At 43.2% G+C, this 19,651-nt stretch overlaps 1 protein-coding gene across 10 annotated transcripts; it reads left to right on the top strand.

Moving 5' to 3' along the window:
- The first annotated feature begins 2,906 nt into the window (after positions 1 to 2,906).
- Positions 2,907 to 19,651, top strand: EXO5 (exonuclease 5). Of its 10 annotated transcripts, XR_010579483.2 has the most exons (4): positions 2,907 to 3,049; positions 3,840 to 3,897; positions 8,984 to 10,385; positions 18,197 to 19,651. XR_010579483.2 is itself a non-coding variant. In XM_005543824.5 (3 exons), the coding sequence occupies exon 3, from the start codon at positions 9,014 to 9,016 to the stop codon at positions 10,133 to 10,135; it is 1,122 nt and encodes a 373-aa protein (XP_005543881.1). In that variant the 5' UTR covers positions 2,907 to 3,018; positions 3,840 to 3,897; positions 8,984 to 9,013; the 3' UTR covers positions 10,136 to 10,669. The 10 variants fall into 10 exon arrangements, 8 of the variants coding, with proteins under 8 accessions (XP_005543881.1, XP_015293219.1, XP_005543876.1 ...); XR_012421930.1 differs by lacking the exon at positions 3,840 to 3,897; XM_005543824.5 differs by lacking the exon at positions 18,197 to 19,651 and having other exon boundaries at positions 2,907 to 3,018; positions 8,984 to 10,669.

Below are 19,651 nucleotides of genomic sequence, written 5' to 3'. Positions count from 1 at the left end.
ATAATTCCCACATATCATAGGGGAGGTACTGGGTAGGAGGTAATTGAATCATGGGGGCAGGTCTTTCCTATGCTGTTCTCGTGATAGTGAATAAATCTCACAAGATCTGATGGTTTTGTTTTGTTTTGTTTTTGAGACGGAGTTTCACTCTTGTTGCCCAGGCTGGAGTGCAGTGGTGCGATCTCAGCTCACTGCAACCTCCGCCTCCTGGGTTCAAGCGATTCTCCTGCCTCAGCCTCCTGAGTAGCTGGGATTACAGGCATCTGCCATCATGCTTGGCTAATTTTTTGTATTTTTAGTAGAGATAGGGGTTCACCATGTTGGCCAGGCTGGTCTTGAACTCCTGACCTTAGGTGATCCACCAGCCGTGGCTTCCCAAAGTGCTGGGATTACAGGCGTGAGGCACTGCACCCAGCTGACCTGATGGTTTTATAAAGGTATGTTCCCCTGCAGATGTTCTCTCTTGCCTGCCACCTTGTAAGAGGTGACTTTGCTCCTCCTTCACCTTCCATGATTGTGAGGCCTCCCTAGCCATGTGGAGCTGTGAGTCAATTAAATCTCTTTCCTTTACAAATTACCCAGTCTCAGGTATGTCTTCATTAGCAGCATGAGAACAGACTATTTAATACACTCAACTTCCATATTTCTTTTTTTTTTTTTTTTTTTTGAGACAAGAGTCTCGGTCAGCCACCCAGGCTGGAGTGCAGTGGTGTGATCTCGGCCCACTGCAACCACCATCTCCCAGGTTCAAGCAATTCTCCCATCTCAGCCTCCCGAGTAGCTGGGATTACAGGCACCTGCCATCATGCCCGGCTAAGTTTTGTATTTTAGTAGAGACAGGGTTTCACCATATTGGCCAGGCTGGTCTTGAACTCCTGACCTCAGGTGATCCCCCCGCCTTGGCCTCCCAAAGTGCTAGGATTACAGGTGAGAGCCACCGTGCCTGGCCTCAATTTCCGTATTTCTAAGAAAAAGAACATTTTCCTACATAACCACAAAATCATTATGACACTCAGGAGACCTATAATTGATTGATAATATTATCTAAAACACAAGTCACTTCAAAATTTTCCCAACTGACACACCAGAGTAGCTGGGACTACAGGCACATATCACCATCCTCAGCTAATTTTTGTATTTTTTGTAGAGACGTGTTTTCACCATGTTACCCCAGCTGGTTTCTGAACTGAGCTCAAGGGATCCACCCACTTCGGCCTCCCAGAATGCTAGGATTACAAGTGTGAGCCAGTGCACTCGGCCTGTAGTTGTCTTAATTTAATGTTTTTTTCTTTCTTCTTTTTTTCTTTTCTTTCTTCTTCTTCTTTTTTTTTTTTTTTTTTTTTGACAGAATCTCACTCTATCACCCAGACTGGAGTGTAGTGGCCTGATCTCGGCTCACTGCAAACTCCGCCTCCCAGGTTCAAGTGATTCTCTCGCCTCGGCCTCCCAAGTAGCTGAGATTATGGGCGCCTGCCACCAAACTTGGCTAATTTTTTGTATTTTTACTAGAAATGGGGTTTCACTATGTTGGCCAGGCTGGTCTCAACTCCTGATCTCCAGTGATCCGCCTACCTGGGCCTCCCAAAGTGTTTCTATTACAGGCATGAGCCACCATGCCTGGCCAATTTAATGTTTTTCTATTTTTGTTTTAAAATATTTACCCATTCTAAGTCCAAAGATATTTTCCTATATTATATTCTAAAGGCTTTATAGTTTAGGATTTCACATTTAGGTCTTAATCCAACTGGAATTGATTTTTGTGATGAAATGAGAGAGGTCCTGTTTTTTTGTTTTGTTTTGTTTTATTTATTTTTGAGACAGAGTCTCCCTCTGTTGCCCAGGCTGCAGTGCAGTGGTGTGATCTCTGCTCACTGCAACCTCTGCCTCCTGGTTCAAGCGACTCTCCTGCCTCAGCCTCCCGGGTAGCTGGGACTACAGGTGTGTGCCACCACACCCAGGTCATTTTTGTACTTTTTAGTAGAGACAGGGTTTCACCATGTTGGCTAGGATGGTCTCGATCTCTTAACCTCGTGATCCGCCCGCCACGGCCTCCCAAAGTTCTGGGATTACAGGCGTAAGCCACCGTGCCTGGCCTTCATATTGTCAGAACCTTCATTGAATACACCGTCTTTTCTCCATGGCTGTATGATACCACCTTTGTCACAAATCCAGTTTTCAAGTATAAGTGATAAACCGTAAAGAAAAGCAAAGAATCAAGTATCTGCTTTTGATAAAAATAAATAAATAAATAAATATAAGAAAAGCAAAGTGTCATAGAAGTCGGGCTAGTGGTTTTCTCAGGAAGTGTATCTGCGAAGAACCTGACACTTCTTTTTTCGCTCTAATGACTTGTCTGTTCATAATAATTACACTTTGCTTTATATTTCAGAATAAAATTGTGTTATATTTATCAATAAAAGTTTAGTTAAAAGTAAGCAAACAGAAAAAATATATATATATTGATGAGGGAAGCGCCAGCATCTCTCAAAAGTGAGTTCGTGGTTTTGCTCTCACTGGAAAAGCTGGCGGGAGGTGCTAAGGTGGGGATGCTGAATCCACGGATGGCCAAGCCTAGACGCGGCACTTCACCGGGGGCAGCGACCGGCCCAGACCTTGCTCGGACTGTCCTGGTGGTAACTGGGAGACCTTGACAGAGAGGGAGCTTACAGGTCAGCTGCGCCCGGAATTAAACGACCCACAGACAGCGGCGCAAACACAGGGACTGACCGGCTTTAGCGAGCTCCCAAAACCTGCCCTCCCATAAGCAGCACTCTCCGCCGCCCACAGACACAGATTTCCGCCCCAGCCGCAGGCTCGCGAGGTAGGCGGCGCCGCGAAGGCCTCTGGGAAGGCGGTCCGTGGGCAGCCGCGGGGCACTCTGGGACTGGGCTCTGGGCGGCTTTTTTGCAAGTGGCGGGGCAGGCAGTGTAGACCGCTCCGGCAGCGCGCTCTGCCCGGCTTCTTCAGTCTCCTCGCTGGGAGCGTCCGGGAGCAGCTCCGAGGCCGCGGCGAAACCAGGTGGAGTCCGAGGTTCGGAGGAGTATCCGAGGTTAGGGGAAGGCCGGAGAATGGGGTGGGAGGCTGCGTTTCGGAGCCTAGGGTTCTGTTCCTGCGATCGCCGCGTTCCCCTCCCTTGGTGGGAGCGGCTCCCCTCGCAGGCCGGGTTCCCGTTCTGGACCTTCGCCCTCGGAACACGGTGCTGTCGGCCGGGACTCCTTCCCGAGGTGGACGACTCCTTGCTCTCATTCCTGGCTCTGCCAGGACTGTAGGAAGTGCGCAGTACACTTTAGGGCATGCATGGCACTCCCTGGGAGACAGTGCTTTAGGGCCAGAGGAAAGATCTCCGCTGAAGACAAACGCCCGCGCAGCCCACAAGTCCGGGCTGCACTCAAGTCAGGATGTTGCCATCGGCAATTCCGCAGAAGGCAGGAGCCCATCAGAGAGAAAGAGCCGCTGTCATAAGGTCTCTTGCCTGATCTGTTGGGTAGAGAATGGAGCTGGAAGAGGGAACTGATCTCGGAGCTCCTCGGGGACCTTGGTTATGTTTGACCCTTTTACTTTCTCGTCACTGCATCCAGAGTACGGGGGAAACGAAGAAATCTTGGAGAGAGTTTGCCCCAGGAGAGAGGCGAGCCTTATGTAGACTAGGATCTGGGGTGGGTAACTGGGGTGGGTAACAGTCTGTGCAGTGTGAATCTGAGAGGAGAAAACACCCAACATGGGAATGGTCAGGTAAGAAAGGACCAGAAGTTCCGGTTCTACGATAGCAAGGACCTAAGTTGCTAATTTAGGTTCTTTAATGCAGACCTGGTCTTTCAAAACTTCTTTCTCTTCCCTAGCCTTGTCATTTCAGCATTCTGGCCTTCCCTGTGAGGAGGGAGATCAACTAAGTCACAGGTGAATAAGAGTTTCTTCTCTTCTAAAGTTTAATCTTCTTTGTCAGGGGGAATCGATACACTCTCTCATCTCTTACTTGGGAAAAACAAGATCTATCTTTATCGAGTGCTAATATGTGTACTATATGTTATCACTCAATGGTCGGATAGCTGAGTAGGGTTAGTAGGTATTTTAAAGATGTGTCAATAACTTAAGGAAAACTAGAACCTTGTCCAAGCTTACTCAAAAGGCAAGTAGCATACTACTAAATGCTACCGAACCACTCAGAATTAGGTTCAGAATCCAGATCTGTAGGAGGACTCTCAGACTCTTGGCATTATGCTATTTCCCAGCATGCCATTCACTTACTACCTAACAATTTTGCCCTACCTGTGTACTACCTGTATTATTCTTATATGTTTTTACTTACTTTTGTTAAATCAAACTTGTCCTAAGAAACAATATCTGTGAAATTAGCCATTTGATGGCTGCTCCAATAACAGTATAGTTATTCTAAGGTGTATCTAAAAATGTCAGTCCATGCGCTATGTAAAATCGTCTCGTGTCAGAGATACAAACTACAATTTGGGACACAATGCACTGCATTATGCTCTCTTCTGGATTCTTTTCTGGGTAGGAAAGTCCCAGCCACACATCTGAGTGTCAGTTATCCATTCTTAGTGTACTGTTTTATTCTTATAGATGAATACTTTCACAGAGAATGCCCCGCTTTGTATCTTCTCCAAAAGACATTTCACTTCCCTGTTTAGGACTACCTGTTCTCAATGTTGTATGTAAAACAAGTAGGAACTCCATACATTTCAGGAGCTTACTCTCTCTTTGGGGAGTTAATGTGTACACAGAAAATAGTCTAACTCTGTGCTGTTCAATAGAGCTTTCTGTGATCAGGGAACTGTTCTCTATCTGTGCCTTATCTGTATCCACCAGCCAGATGTACCTGCTGAGCATTTAATACATGGCTAGTGCAACTGAGAAGTGAGTTTTATTTTAATTAATTTAAATTTAAGTAGCCACGTATGGCTAGTGGCTACTAGTGGTTACCATATTGGACAGCCAGGTCTAGATATTTGAAATAAAATATTTTATGATTAATTGATTTGGACTTGGAGTTCCCCCTTACCCCCCATGAAAACCTCATAGCATATATGTTACAAATGCGCTTTAACTTTAGTTTCTTAGTGAAGGGTAAAGATTGTTACCAATTTTCAGAGACTTCATAGTTGAAATAGTTTCTTGAAATTATTTAAAGCACATTTACGGTTTATAACACTTGTGCAAATGTACAGCTTCTGTGTTTTGTTACTATTGAAATATCCTGTAAAGCAAGAACTTTATAGGATACTCTATAAGCAAAAGTCTTACTATTGTGTTATTTGTGTTCATTGCAGATAACTTTCCTTCTAGCTATCTATGTTTTCTTTTATTAGTGACATTTAGACTATTTGAAAATCAGTTAAACACAACCACAATTGATATTAATGATGTTTTCAGGGCATCACTTCTTACGCTTTGACATAGGAGTTGGTGCGTTCAACTTATTTCTCTGCTTATTAGAATAATAGAATAACAAGAAGGAGACATTTGGTTCATAGCTATCTCTATCAGCTTAAATTCTATGTCAAATTATTTATTTTCCTGGCACTCAAAGTCAAACACTAGTGGACTGGTTGCATCTTGTTTTGTTTACTCTCTATGCAGGTTAGATATGTGGGGTTAGGAGGAAGGCTTAAAAAGAGTATCTTCATAATTTGCCTAGTTTCTTTTCTTTTTTTTTTTTTTGAGACGGAGTCTTGCTCTGTTGCCCAGGCTAGAGTGCAGTGGCGCGATCTCAGCTCACTGCAAGCTCAGCCTCCTAGGTTCACGCCATTCTCCTACCTCAGCCTTCTGAGTAGCTGGAACTATAGGTGCCTGCTGCCACGCCCGGCTAATTTTTTGTACTTTTAGTAGAGATGGGGTTTCACTGTGTTAGCCAGGATGGTCTCGATCTCCTGACCTCGTGATCTGCCCGCCTTGGCCTCCCAAAGTGCCAGGATTACAGGTGTGAACCACCGTGCCCGGCCACCTAGTTTCTTAAGATTAAAAAATACTTGAAAGACAAAACAATCAAACATAATGTGTGGTCTTTGTTTCCTGGATTAAAGAAAAGCTATCTGGGACATTTTGAGGACAGTTGGGGAAATTCAAATATGAACCGGAATGTTAAGGAATTACTAATTTTGTTAGATGTGATAATGTAGTTATGAGGAGAATGTCATTTGGAAGATAGTATTGTGGTTATGAAGAATGCCATTTGGAAATGTATGCTGAAACATTTAGATTTTAAAGTGTTATGATGTCTGTAATTTACTTCAAAATAGGTCAGCCAAAACAAAAAAGTACACACACAAGAAGCAAATACAGCAAAATGTCAGCAGTTGTTCATCTACATGGTGTGGACATGGGTGTTCATTGTTTTATTCTTTCTACTTCTCTGTATGTTTGAAAATCTTTTTTTTATTTTTATTTTTTTTGAGACGGAGTCTTCACTCTGCCGCCCAGGCTGGAGTGCAGTGGTGCTATCTCAGCTCACTGCAACCTCCGCCTCCTAGGTCCAATCAATTTTACCCCCTCAGCCTCCCGAGTAGCTGGGATTACAGGTACCTGCCATCACACCTGGCTAATTTTTCATATTTTTAGTGGAGATGAAGTGTCACCATGTGTTGGCCAGGCTGGTCTCAAACTCCCGACCCCAGGTGATCTACCTGCCTCGGCCTCCCAAAGTGCTGGGATTATAGGCTTGAGCCACTGTACCCGGCCTTGAAAATCTTTATAGTAAAAAGTTGAGGCCGGGCGCAGTGGCTCAAGCCTGTAATCCCAGCACTTTGGGAGGCCGAGACGGGCGGATCACGAGGTCAGGAGATCGAGACCATCCTGGCTAACACGGTGAAACCCCGTCTCTACTAAAAAATACAAAAAACTAGCCGGGCGAGGTGGCGGGCGCCTGTAGTCCCAACTACTCGGGAGGCTGAGGCAGGAGAATGGCGTGAACCCGGGAGGCGGAGCTTGCAGTGAGCTGAGATCGGGCCACTGCACTCCAGCCTGGGCGGCAGAGCGAGACTCCGTCTCAAAAAAAAAAAAAAAAAAAAAAAAGTTGAAAGAAAAAGGGTAGTGAGATACTGGATGTAAAACACTTGGCTCAGTGTCTGGCACACAATAATTAACCACACAATAAATACTCTCTGTTATAGCAGTAAATTTTGAGTTTTTAATCTCTAATAGGCAGATTTTTTTCCCATTATAAGCTAGTTTCTTGTGGAGGGAGAAAATAAACTTAATGGGAAACCCCAGTTTAGTGACAGACACCAATTTCTAAAATATATATATTTTTTATATTATATATTTTATATATACAATATGATAAATATATATTATATATATTTATATATATACACCACTATATATATATAAATATATATATACTTTTTTTTTGAGACAGAGTCTTGCTCTGTCAACCAGGCTGGAATGCAGTGGTGCGATCTCGGCTCACTGCAAGCTCCGCCTCCCCGGTTCACGCCATTCTCCTGCCTCAGCCTCCCGAGTAGCTAGGTCTACAGGCACCCACCACCATGCCTGGCTAATTTTTTTGTATTTTTTTTAATAGAGACGGGGTGTCACCGTGTTAGCCAGGATGGTCTCGATCTCCTGACCTCATGATCCGCCCTCCTCAGCCTACCAAAGTGCTGGGATTACAGGTGTGAGCCATCGCGCCCAGCCCCAATTTCTATAATATTAAGAGGATAATTTATGAAGTCAAGCTACTAATTTCCATGTGTTGCTGTAACATCCTCTTATTATTTCATGCATTAATTTGTGTTAGACTATATTTATTCGTATTTATCTATAGTCGATCTTTGAATTTTGCCATACTAGGTTCCTTGAACTGCATTTAAAAACAGTTATTGCAGAGCTACTTTCTCTCAAGGAACAGTTTGTAGTTGAGGTTCATTTTCCTCATCAAGGACTTTGTATCAAGGGAATTGTAGAAGGTGGCCCTTGGTAAACTTCTCAAACATTGTTCCTACAAAGATGTATATTCACTTAAAATAATGAAATACTCTTTCAAGTTAATAGAATTTTGAAGCAGAAAAGGCAAACCTCAAATCTCCTTTTTTTTTTTTTTTTCTTTTTCTTGAGACAGAGTCTTGCTCTGTCACCTAGGCTGGAGTGCAGTGGCACAGTCGCGGCTCACTGCAACCTCCATCTCCCTGTTCAAGCAATTCTCCTGCCTCAGCCTCCCGAGTAACTAGGAATACATGTGTGTGCCACCATACTCAGCTAATTTTTGTATTTTTAGTAGAGATGGGGTTTCACCATGTTAGCCAGGTTGGTCTTGAACTCCTGACCTCAAGTGATCTGCCCACCTCAGTCTTCCAAAGGGCTGGGATTACAGGCGTGAGCCACCTGCCCGGCCTCAAATTTCTTTTTAAATCTGAAGAAACTGAGACCAAGAAAGGTGGTTTGCTTAAAGTCACACACAGTATGTTAGTGGAAGATCCAGGAATAAAATTATTTTTCCCCTTTAAAAATTCTGTGGTGGCTCACGCCTGTAATCCCAGCACTTTGGGAGGCTGAGGTGGGTGGATCATGAGGTCAGGAGATTGAGACCATCCTGGTTAACACGGTGAAACCCCGTCTCTACTAAAAATACAAAAAATTAGCCGGGCATGGTGGCGGGTGCCTATAGTCCCAGCTACTCAGGAGGTGGAAGCAGGAGAATGGTGTGAACCCAGGAGGCGGAGCTTGCAGTGAGCCGAGATCGCGCCACTGCACTCCAGCCTGGGTGACAGAGCGAGACTCCGTCTCAAAAAAAAAAAAAAAAAAGAAAAATTCTGCCAAGTGATATATATGGATTATATAAGGAACCCTATTGCAATACATATCTGTACTACAACTGTATGGCATTACTAATTGGTCATAAATAAACTGGCTTTTTTAAAGAATATAAGTCAATAATTTGTCATGATTTTGTTTTTATCTTACTGAAATTTGAAAGTGCTTTTGAGAAAGTTTTTATTTGAACAATGCATTTCTTTAACATGTTATGCAGGGCCCTTCTAGCCCAATCCAGAGCTGTGCCATGGCAGAGACAAGAGAAGAGGAGACAGTGTCAGCAGAAGCCTCCGGGTTCTCAGACTTGAGTGACTCAGAATTCCTGGAGTTTCTGGACCTAGAAGACGCCCAAGAGTCAAATGCTTTAGTTAACATGCCTGGCCCATCTTCTGAATCCCTTGGGAAGGATGATAAACCCATAAGCTTACAAAACTGGAAAAGAGGATTGGATATCTTATCACCCATGGAGAGATTCCACCTTAAATATTTGTATGTCACTGACCTGGCTACTCAGAACTGGTGTGAACTGCAAACGGCATATGGGAAGGAGCTTCCTGGTTTTTTGGCACCTGAGAAGGCAGCTGTTTTGGACACTGGTGCCAGCATACACCTAGCTAGAGAACTAGAACTTCATGATCTTGTGACTGTCCCAGTCACCACTAAAGAAGATGCTTGGGCAATTAAGTTTCTGAACATACTTTTGATGATTCCTGCCCTGCAGTCAGAAGGGCACATCAGAGAGTTTCCCGTGTTTGGGGAAGTGGAGGGTGTACTTCTTGTTGGAGTGATCGATGAGCTGCACTATACAGCCAAGGGGGAACTGGAACTGGCAGAACTCAAGACACGCAGGCGCCCTATGCTCCCTCTGGAAGCTCAGAAAAAGAAAGACTGTTTTCAAGTCAGCCTATACAAATATATCTTTGATGCCATGGTACAAGGTAAAGTGACCCCTGCTAGCTTAATCCACCACACGAAGTTGTGTCCAGAAAAGCCACTCGGGCCATCAGTGCTGAGGCATGCCCGGAAAGGAGGCTTCTCTGTGAAATCTTTGGGTGACCTCATGGAACTGGTCTTCTTGTCTCTAACACTGTCAGACCTCCCAGTTATTGATATCTTGAAGATTGAGTATATCCACCAAGAGACTGCCACGGTGCTGGGTACTGAGATTGTAGCCTTTGAAGAGAAGGAGGTGAGAGCCAAGGTGCAGCATTATATGGCCTACTGGATGGGCCACCGAGAGCCCCAGGGAGTCGATGTGGAGGAGGCTTGGAAGTGCCGGACATGTACATATGCAGACATTTGTGAGTGGAGAAAGGGCAGTGGAGTACTCGGCTCTACACTGGGGCCCCAAGCCAAAAAAGCCAAATGAATAGAAGGTATGCTTTCAAGAATGTCGATCCTTCCTGCTCCTGCTGTACCTAAGCAAAAGAGGACCAGTCTCTGAGCTTGGCTTTTATGGACAGTGTTCTTATTTTGGTTCTTTTTTTATTTCCACAACCTCTAACCACATTCAGTCCAGGACCAAGGCTCAGGGATGAGTGGGAGAGATGGGTTATACTACCCTGGAGCTTCACCATGATTGCCTAAGAAGACAGATGCTCATCATGGCTGGAATGAAGGTATCCTTCAGTAAACATTGCTTTCTTAAGAAAATTCTTCAGTTTCTGATAAGTCATCCCTATTTTTATCTTGATTAAGGCTTTCTACAGTTACATAATACAATGAAATGCTGTCCGGGACAGTTGAACTGATGGTTTTTTCATAGTTGCAGTCCTTCAAAGATGGCCACCATACATAGTTGTGTACATGTTATTCCAAGCCTTTAAATACATACATAAACATATTTTTGAATCAGAATGAACAGACCAAAACATAAACGTAATAAATATTCTCAAAGAGACAAGGAAAGATGAAGTAGATATGAAAAACATAATACATGGCTGGGTGCAGTGGCACACGCCTGTAATCCCAGCACTTTGGGAAGCTGAGGTAGGTGGATCAGCTGAGGTCAGGAGTTGAAGACCAGCCTGACCAATGTGGTGAAAGCCCATCTCTACTAAAAATACAAAAATTAGCCGGGGGTGGTGGTGTGCACCTGTAGTCCCAGCTACTTGGGAGGCTGAGACAGGAGAATAGCTTGATCTGGGTAGGCAGAGGTTACAGTGAGCTGAGATCACACCGCTGCACTCCAGCCTGGGCAACAGAGTGATACTCTGTCTTTAATAATAATACATGAAGTAACATCTAACATTCACATATTACAGTCCAGCAGTAACACTCCTGGGTATATGCTGTAAGAAACATACATGTACAATAGAAAATGTGAACACGAATATACTTTGTGGCAGTTTCACAATAGCAAAAGCCTAGAAGCTACCCAGGTGCCCATCATCAGAAGAGTGGATAATGTACAGTAGCCAAAACAAATGAGCTACAGTGACATAAAACAATATGCATGAATATTAGCAGCACAACATTAGGTGAAAAAAGTCCTAAAAATTACATACAGCACGATACCCTTTTTATAAGGTGAAAACTAACATTTAAAGGAAAATGTAAAGGTAGTGGAGAGGAATCCCAATGCATCTTAGAAGGCAGTGGAGCTCTTAACTACAAACATCATCAAAGAAGCTGGAGGAAGGAATGATACAGATGTCACCTGGAAGATAAGGACTTGTTTGTGGTGACACTACTGGAGAATTTGCAGAAGTCAGTGCATGGGGAGGGCAATTGGCAGGGGGAGAGTTTTCTGTATTAACTGGAACATTAAGAGCCAACAGAACATGGTGAATGTTGTTAGTATGATTCCATGCTATACATGAGCTGGTAAATCCTGGACATCTGTAGAAGATAAGGTAGGTTGTCTCTGGAGGCCCTTCTTAACTACACATACTCTTCTTATGGACCCTGAAATCTTATGATGACTTTTTACTGAGTGACTCTTATGGCCAGGCACTGTACTAAGCACATTGTAATTAAATCTGTATCCATTATCTCCAGCGAGGGAACTGAGGCCTAGAAGGGTTATATAATTTTCCTAGCTGGGTGTGGTAGCTCACACCTGTAATCTTAGTACTTTGGGAGGGCAAGGTATGAAGATCACTTGAGGACAGAAGTTAAAGACCAGCCTGGGCAACATAGCAAGACCCCATCTCAAAAAAAAAAAAAATCTAGGCATGGTGGTGCATGCCTGTAGTCCTAGGTACTTGGTAGGCTGAGGCAGGAGGATCACTTGAACCCAAGAATTCAAGGTTACAGTGAGCTATGATCATGCTACTGCAAAAAAAAAAAAAAAAAAAAAAAAGTTTCCAGGGTTCCACTGTTTGAAAGTGGTAGACTGCAGCCTAGATATGTCTGACTGCAGTACTTATGTTCTTAATCATTATGCTATGAAAGTTTTCTTGTTGAACCTCCTGGACTGTATGTTATTATAGGCCCTAGTAAGTTTAGAGTTAAATTGGGAGCATAGTAAGCTGTACCTTATGGGATAAACAGTATTAAGCTAATAGTCTTCAAGAAAAGAACTTGCTCAAGTTCTATAGCATCATCTTAGTTATACCAGAAGTTTTAAGAACAGGAAAAAGGGACGGGCGCAGTGGCTCAGGCCTGTAATCCCAGCACTTTGGGAGGCTGAGGTGGGCGAATCACCTGAGGTCAGGAGTTGAAGACCAGCCTGGCCAACATGGTGAAACCCCATCTCTACTAAAAATACAAAAATTAGCTGGGTGTGGTGGTGCACACCTGTAATCCAAGCTACTCAGGAGGCTGAGGCAGGAGAATCACTTGAACCCAGAAGGCAGAGGTTGCAGTGAGCCGAGATCACACCACTGTACTCCAGCCTGGGCAACAGAGCAAAACTGTCTCAAAAAGGAAAAAGAAAATTTGTTTTCAGATACTGACATTATTGAGAATTCAGTAATTCCTTGAGACTTCAAATCCTTATTTTAAGTTAACATCTTCTGGTTATAACCTTAGGGTTTCTCATAAGTTGAGACATCGTTAGTTGGGACCACCCCAGGATCACTGCTTATGAATGTTTGTGCCCCCTCAAATTAGTATGTTGAAATCCAAACCCTCAATATGGTAGTATTAAGAGGTGGGCCTTTGGGAGGTGATTAGGTAATGAGGGAACAGCCCTCATGAATGGGATTGGTGCCCTTATAAAAGAGTTCCAAGGGAACTCTTCAGTCTTTCCATGATGTGAGGACACAGTGAGAAGGTGCCCCCAAAACTATGAGAAATACATTTTTGTTGTTTATAAGCCACTCAGCTTGTGGTGTTTTGTTATAGCATCTCAAATGACTAAGACAATCACTGATGCCATTTTCTATAACAAATACCTTCCTGTTTCAGCCTTCGCATGTCTAATAATGTCATCTCTCCCTTATGAATTCTGCCTAACATGTCTGAACTCCAAATTACAGCCCTGGTGGACGTTTGTTTAGTGAGTGGATAAAAGAGATGTCACAACAAAGCTATTTCTTGATTTTTAAAAAATTGTTTTCTGGGCCAGGAAATGAGTTGAATACCTTAATTGGGATTAGGATCAATTGTTTATAATAGAAATCACCAAAACAATAGTGGTTAAACAAAATAGAAGTGTATTTCTCACTTAAAAGAAGCCTAACTATAGTTAGTCCAGGACTGGTGTGGCACCCTATGATGTCAAGAGCCCAGATTCCTTCCCTCTTGTTTCTCTGACACAAACATGTATCTTCTTCATAGTCCAAAATGGCTGGCCAAAATCCAGTCACCCATTACACATTCAGCATAAAGTTGGAATAGCAGAAAGGCACCCCTTTAAGGACACTTTTAAAATGTGTACTACTACTTTCACTTAGAGCCCACTGGCCAAAATTTGGCCACCTCGTCATAGCTAACTGCAAGAAAGGTTGGGATGTGTAGTTTTTATTCTCAGCAAGCATATGCCCTGACCAAAACTAAATTCTATGACTGCAAGAAAGGGGAGAATGGAGAGAGGATTTGGAGAAAATGGCAGCATAGAAAGCACCAGAAATCTGTCTCCCAGCCTAGACAGCAGCTGCACTGGCAGAATCTATCTGATATAACTATTTTGGAATCTGGAGTCTATTGAAATTTTGCAACTTCCAGGGGAAGATGATAAATTGTAGTTAATTTTGGTCAATTTCAACTCTTAGGACAGTAGTAACTACCAGTTCCTCACCCCTCAGTCCTATGGCTACAGCTGTGCACATATTTCTGGAGCAGTTTGCATACAGCTTGAGTTTTTCCTCCTTCATTTTTCTTTTAACTCCTTTTGGGAGCAAGACATTGAAGACCAGGACATTCAAAAGCAACTGCATATATGGGGAAACTAGAAAATCACCATGTATGCTGAGGGGAGGTGCAGAATTAAAAAAGGCCTGAGTAGAAAAGTTTATATTTCATGCAGATTCTTGGGACAGACACAGCCTAAACAATGAAATAAAATAGAAACCCTGAGGAATGGGGAAAATCTGATATCCAGAGTTACCACATTAGATTAAAATGTCTAGTATTTGGCCGGGCATGGTGGCTCACTCCTGTAATCCCAGTGCTTTGGGAGGCCAAGGTCGGTGGGTTGCTTGAGGTCAGGAGTTCAAGACCAGCCTGGCCAACATGGCGAAACTGTGTCTCTACTAAAAATACAAAAATTAGTGGGGCATGGTGGTTCTGAGGTTTTGGGACTCAGACTGGCTTCCTCGCTCCTCAGCTTGCAGATGGCCTATCTTAGGACTTTACCTTTTGATCATCAGTACTCCTTAATAAACTCCCCTTCATATGTACATCTATCCTATTCTGTCCCTCTGGAGAACCCTGACTAATACACTGGATGACAGCACATCTGTTTACAGCATGGATGACTGACTATTTTAAGCCCACTGTTGAGAACTGCTCAGAAAAAAAGATTCCTTTCAAACTTACTGCTCATTGATAGTATACCCGTTCATCCAAGAGTTCTGATGGAGATACATAAGGAGATTATTGTTTTCATGCCTTCTAACACAACATCCACTCTGCAGCCCATGGATCAAGGAGTCATTTTTAATTTCAAGTGTTGTTGTTTAAGAAATATATTTCATAAGGCTGTAGCTGCCATAGATAGAGATTCCTCTGATGGATTTGGGCAAAGTAAATTGAAAACCTGAAAAGGAGTCGTCATTTTAGATGCCATTAAGAATGTTGATATTTTGTGACTTACCTGTAATCCCAGCACTTTGGGAGCCCGAGGTGGGTGGATCACGAGGTCAGGAGATTGAGACCATCCTGGCTAACATGGTGAAACCCCATCTCTACTAAAAATACAAAAAGTTAGCCAGGCATGGTGGCGGGCTCCTGTAGTCCCAGCTAATTGGGAGGCTGAGGCAGGAGAATGGCGTGAACCCGGGAGGCGGGGCTTGCAGTGAGCCAAGATTGCGCCACTGCACTCCAACCTGGGCGACAGAGCGAGACTCTGTCTTAAGAAAAAAAAAGTGTTACCTTATCTTCAATTTTTTGCAAAAGTTTAAGAAGTGGTATTGCTGCTTCTTTAAATGTTTGGTAGAATGAACTAAAAAACAACATTCTTAAAAAAGAGTGTTGAGATTTTAACCTCCAACCAAGACAACTAGAATTAGAAGTGGAACCTGAAGATGTGACTGAATTGCTGTAGTCTCATGATAAAACTTGAACAGATAAGGAGTTGCTTCTTATGGATGAGCAAATAAAGTGGTTTCTTGAGATGGAATCTGCTCCTGGTGAAGATGCTGTGAATATTGTTGAAATGGCAACAAAGGATTTACAATATTACATAAACTGAGTTGATAAAGCACTGGCAAGTTTTGAGAAGACCAACTCAAATTTTGAAAAAAGTTCTATGGGGGTAAAGTGCTATCAAATGGCACTGCATATTGCATGCTACAGAGAAATCTTTTTTTTTTTTTTTTTGACACAGTTTCGCTCCTGTTGCCCAGGCTAGAGTGCAGTCACAGCTCACTTCATTGCAACCTCTGCTTCCCCAGTTCTAGCGATTCTCCTGCCTCAGTCTCCTGAGCAGCTGGGATTACAGGCATGTGCACCACGCCCATCTAATTTTGTATTTTTAGTAAAGATGGGGTTTCCTCATCGTGGCCAGGCGTGTCTCAAACTCCTGACCTCAGGTGATCCACCCACCTCGGCCTCCCAAAGTGCTGAGATAACAGGCGTGAGCCACCGCGCCTGGCCTGAGAAATCTTTGTGAAGGGAAGAGTCAATCAATGGGACAGTCTTCGTTGTTGTCTTATTTTAATAAATTGCAAGACTGAGCATAGTGACTCATGCCTATAATCCCAGAACTTTGGGAGGCCAAGGTGGGAGGATCACTTGAGGCCACTAGTTCACAACTAGCCTGGGAAACATCGTGAGACCCTGTCTGTACAAAAATTTAAAAATTAGATAGGTGTGGTGGTGGGCACTTCTAGTCCTAGCTACTAGGAAGGCTGAGGGGGAGGATTGCTTGAGCCCAGAAGTTTGAGGCTGTAGTGAGCAATGATTATGCCACTGCACTCTAGCACCTGGGTGACAGAGTGAGACCCGCCTTTAAAAAAAAAAAAATCAACAACAACTTAACTTTACAGCTTAAGGAACTAGAAAAAGAAGAACGAGGCCAGGTGCAGTGGCTCACGCCTGTAATCCTGCCACTTTGAGATTGTGAAGGTAGGAGCATCACTTGAAGCTAGTATTTCAAAACTCACCTGGGCAACCAAGCAAGACCCTGTCCCTACAAAAAATTCAAAAATTAACCAGGCATGGTGGTTTATGCCTATAGTCCCAGCTACTCAGGTGGCTGAGGCAGGAGGATCACTTGAGCCCAGGAGTTGCAGACAGTGAGCTATGATCATGCCACTGCACTCCACCTAATCAACAGAGTGAGACGCCATCTCTCAAATAAATACTCAACCCAAAGTTATCAGAAGGAAGGAAATAATGAAGATGAGAGCAGAGATAAACAAAATAATGAATAGAAAAACAATAGAGAAAATCAATGAAACAAAAAGTTGGTTCTTCAACCAAACACTTGCATAAGTGTATGCCAACAAATTGGATAAACTAAATGAAATGGACAAAATACTAGCAACATAAACATACTAAGACTAGGACTAACTCATGAAGAAAGGGAAAATCTGGATAGACCTATATGTCAAAGCCGTTTCATTGCACCTTGGTTACTTTCAGAAGTCTGGTTAGATGGAACACACACAGAGCAAGTTAAATGCAGTGAATTTGTTACTTACAGTTAGACATCAAGAGACAACAGAAGCCTAGGATTCAGGACAAGCCATCTGAAAGACTCAGGAAAGCTACCCAGGGTGGGTGGAGGCCTATGTGTCATGTCCCGTGTGCACTGCACCTGAGAGACCCCAGAAAGGTGCCCACCCCCTGGGTTTTATTTTTTATTTATTTTTGAGAGATGGTCTTTCTCTGTCTCCCAGGCTGGAGTCCAGTGGTGCGATCTCGGGTCACTGCAACCTCTGCCTCCTGGGTTCAAGTGATTCTCATGCCACAGCCTCCCGAGCACCTGGGATTACAAGCACCCGCCATGACACCTGGCTAATTTTTGTATTTTTAGTAGAGACGGGGTTTCACCGTGTTGGTCAGACTGGTCTCGAACTCCTGACCTCAAGTGATCTGCCCACCTCGGCCTCCCAAAGTACTGGGATTACAGGCATAAGCCACTGTGCCTGGCTCCTCTGGGTTTTATACCATGGGAACTATGGGAACAACATGACACAGTGGGCTAAAATGTTAAAGGGCATCGTGTTTCTGTGGGGGACAGGAAGAGAGCCTGGGCTCTTCCACCCATCTCCTTTATCTTGGAATGTTGCATTCCCAGCATATTCCACACTTAATTTTTTTTTTTTTCTGAGATGGAGTCTCACTCTGTCACCCGGGCTGGAGTACAATGGCACGATCTCACCTCACTGCAACCTCTGCCTCCTGGGTTCAAGTGATTCTCCCACCTCAGCCTCCTGAGTAGCTGGGATTATAGGCACCCGCCATGATGTCTGGCTAATTTTTGTATATTTGTAGAGTTGGGGTTTCACTATGTTGGCCAGGTTGGTCTTGAACTCCTGACCTCAGCTGATCCATCTGCCTCAGCCTTCCAAAGTGTTGGGATTACAGGTATGAGCTACCTTGCCTTGCGGCTACACTTATTCTTAAAAAATAAGAATGAGTGAGAAAGAGGAGAGAACTAGGTTGCTCCAAGGCCACCCAGAGAATTGTCCTGTGCTATTAACTAATAATGAGATTGAGTCAGAAATCAAAAATCTTTGACAAAAGCCCAGGACTTGATGGCTTCACTAGTTAATTCTACCACACATTTAAAGAAGAAGCAATACGAGTTCTCAAACTTTTGCAAAAAATTGAAGACAAGGTAACACTTTTTTTTTTTTTTTTTTTTTTGAGACAGAGTCTTTGCTGTGTCGCCCAGGCTGGAGTACAGTGGTGGGATCTCGGCTCACTGCAAGCTCTGCCTCCCTGGTTCACGCCATTCTCCTGCCTCAGCTCCCCGAGTAGCTGGGACTACAGGTGCCCACCACCACGCCTGGCTAATTGTTTGTATTTTCAGTAGAGACGGGGTTTCACCGTGTTAGCCAGGATGGTTTTGATCTCCTGATCTCGTGTTCTGCCCGCCTCGGCCTCCTAAAATGCTGGGATTACAGGTGTGAGCCACCATGCCTGGCCAAGATAAGGTAACACTTTCTGACTCATCCTATGAGGCCAGCCTTAACCTGACATCAAAGCCGGACAAAAACGCTACAGGAAAAGACAACAGACCAATATCTCTTAGGAATATTGATGCAAAAAATCCTCAAAAACTACTAACAAACCAAATTCAGCAGCACATTAAAGGAATATGCACCATGATCAAGTGGGATTTATTCCTGGGATGCAAGAGTGGTTTAATATTGGAAAATCAATATTATATACCATATAACAAATGAAAGGAGGAAAGTGTGCAATTATGTCAATTGATGCAGGAAAAAGCATTTGACAAAATTTAGCACCCTTCCATAATAAATAAAGCAGTCAACAAACTAGGAATAGGAATACAACAATTAGTAGCATTTCTATATATGAACAACAAACTAGCCAAAAAGGAAGTCAAGAAGGAAGTCCCATTTAAATTGCTACCAAAAATATGTAAATATTGAGGAATAAATTTGAGGAGGTGAAAGACATCATGAGGAAAACTACAAAATACTGATGAAATAAATTGAAGAGGATTCAAACGAATGGAAAGACATTACATGCTCATGGATCAGAATTAATATTGTAAAATGACCGTACTACCTAAGGCAATCTACAGATTCAGTGCTATCCCTATCAGAACATCAGTGACAACCTTCACAGAAATAGAAAAATGTCTTAAAATTTGTAGGGAGACACACAAGACCTCAAATAGCCAAAGCAATCCTGAGCAGAAAGAACAAAGCCAGAGGGATCACACTACCTAACTTCACAATATAGTACAAAGCTGTAGTAACCAAAACAGCCTCGTACTGGCATAAAAACAGACACATAAATGAATGCAAAAGAATAGAGAAACCGGGAATTAATCACATATCTACAGCCAACTAATTTTTGACAAACGTGCCAAGAACACTTTTTGGGGACAGAGCAGTCTCTTCAACAAATGCTGCTGAGAAAATGATATCAGTATGTCGAAGAATGAAACTAGAGTCTCATCTTTCACCCTATAAAAAAATCAACTCAAAATGGATTAAAGACCTAAATATAGGACCTGAAACTATAAAACTACCAGAAGAAAAAGTAGAGGAAATGTTTCAGAATATTGGTCTAGGGAAATATTTTATGAATAAGACCTCAGAAGCACAGACAACAAAAGCAAAAACTAAACAAA

Source organism: Macaca fascicularis, chromosome 1, assembly GCF_037993035.2.
Source record: "Macaca fascicularis isolate 582-1 chromosome 1, T2T-MFA8v1.1".
NCBI classification, from domain to species: domain Eukaryota; kingdom Metazoa; phylum Chordata; class Mammalia; order Primates; family Cercopithecidae; genus Macaca; species Macaca fascicularis.
Note: the sequence above shows the minus strand (reverse complement) of the source record. Positions and strands in the feature narration are given on the sequence as shown.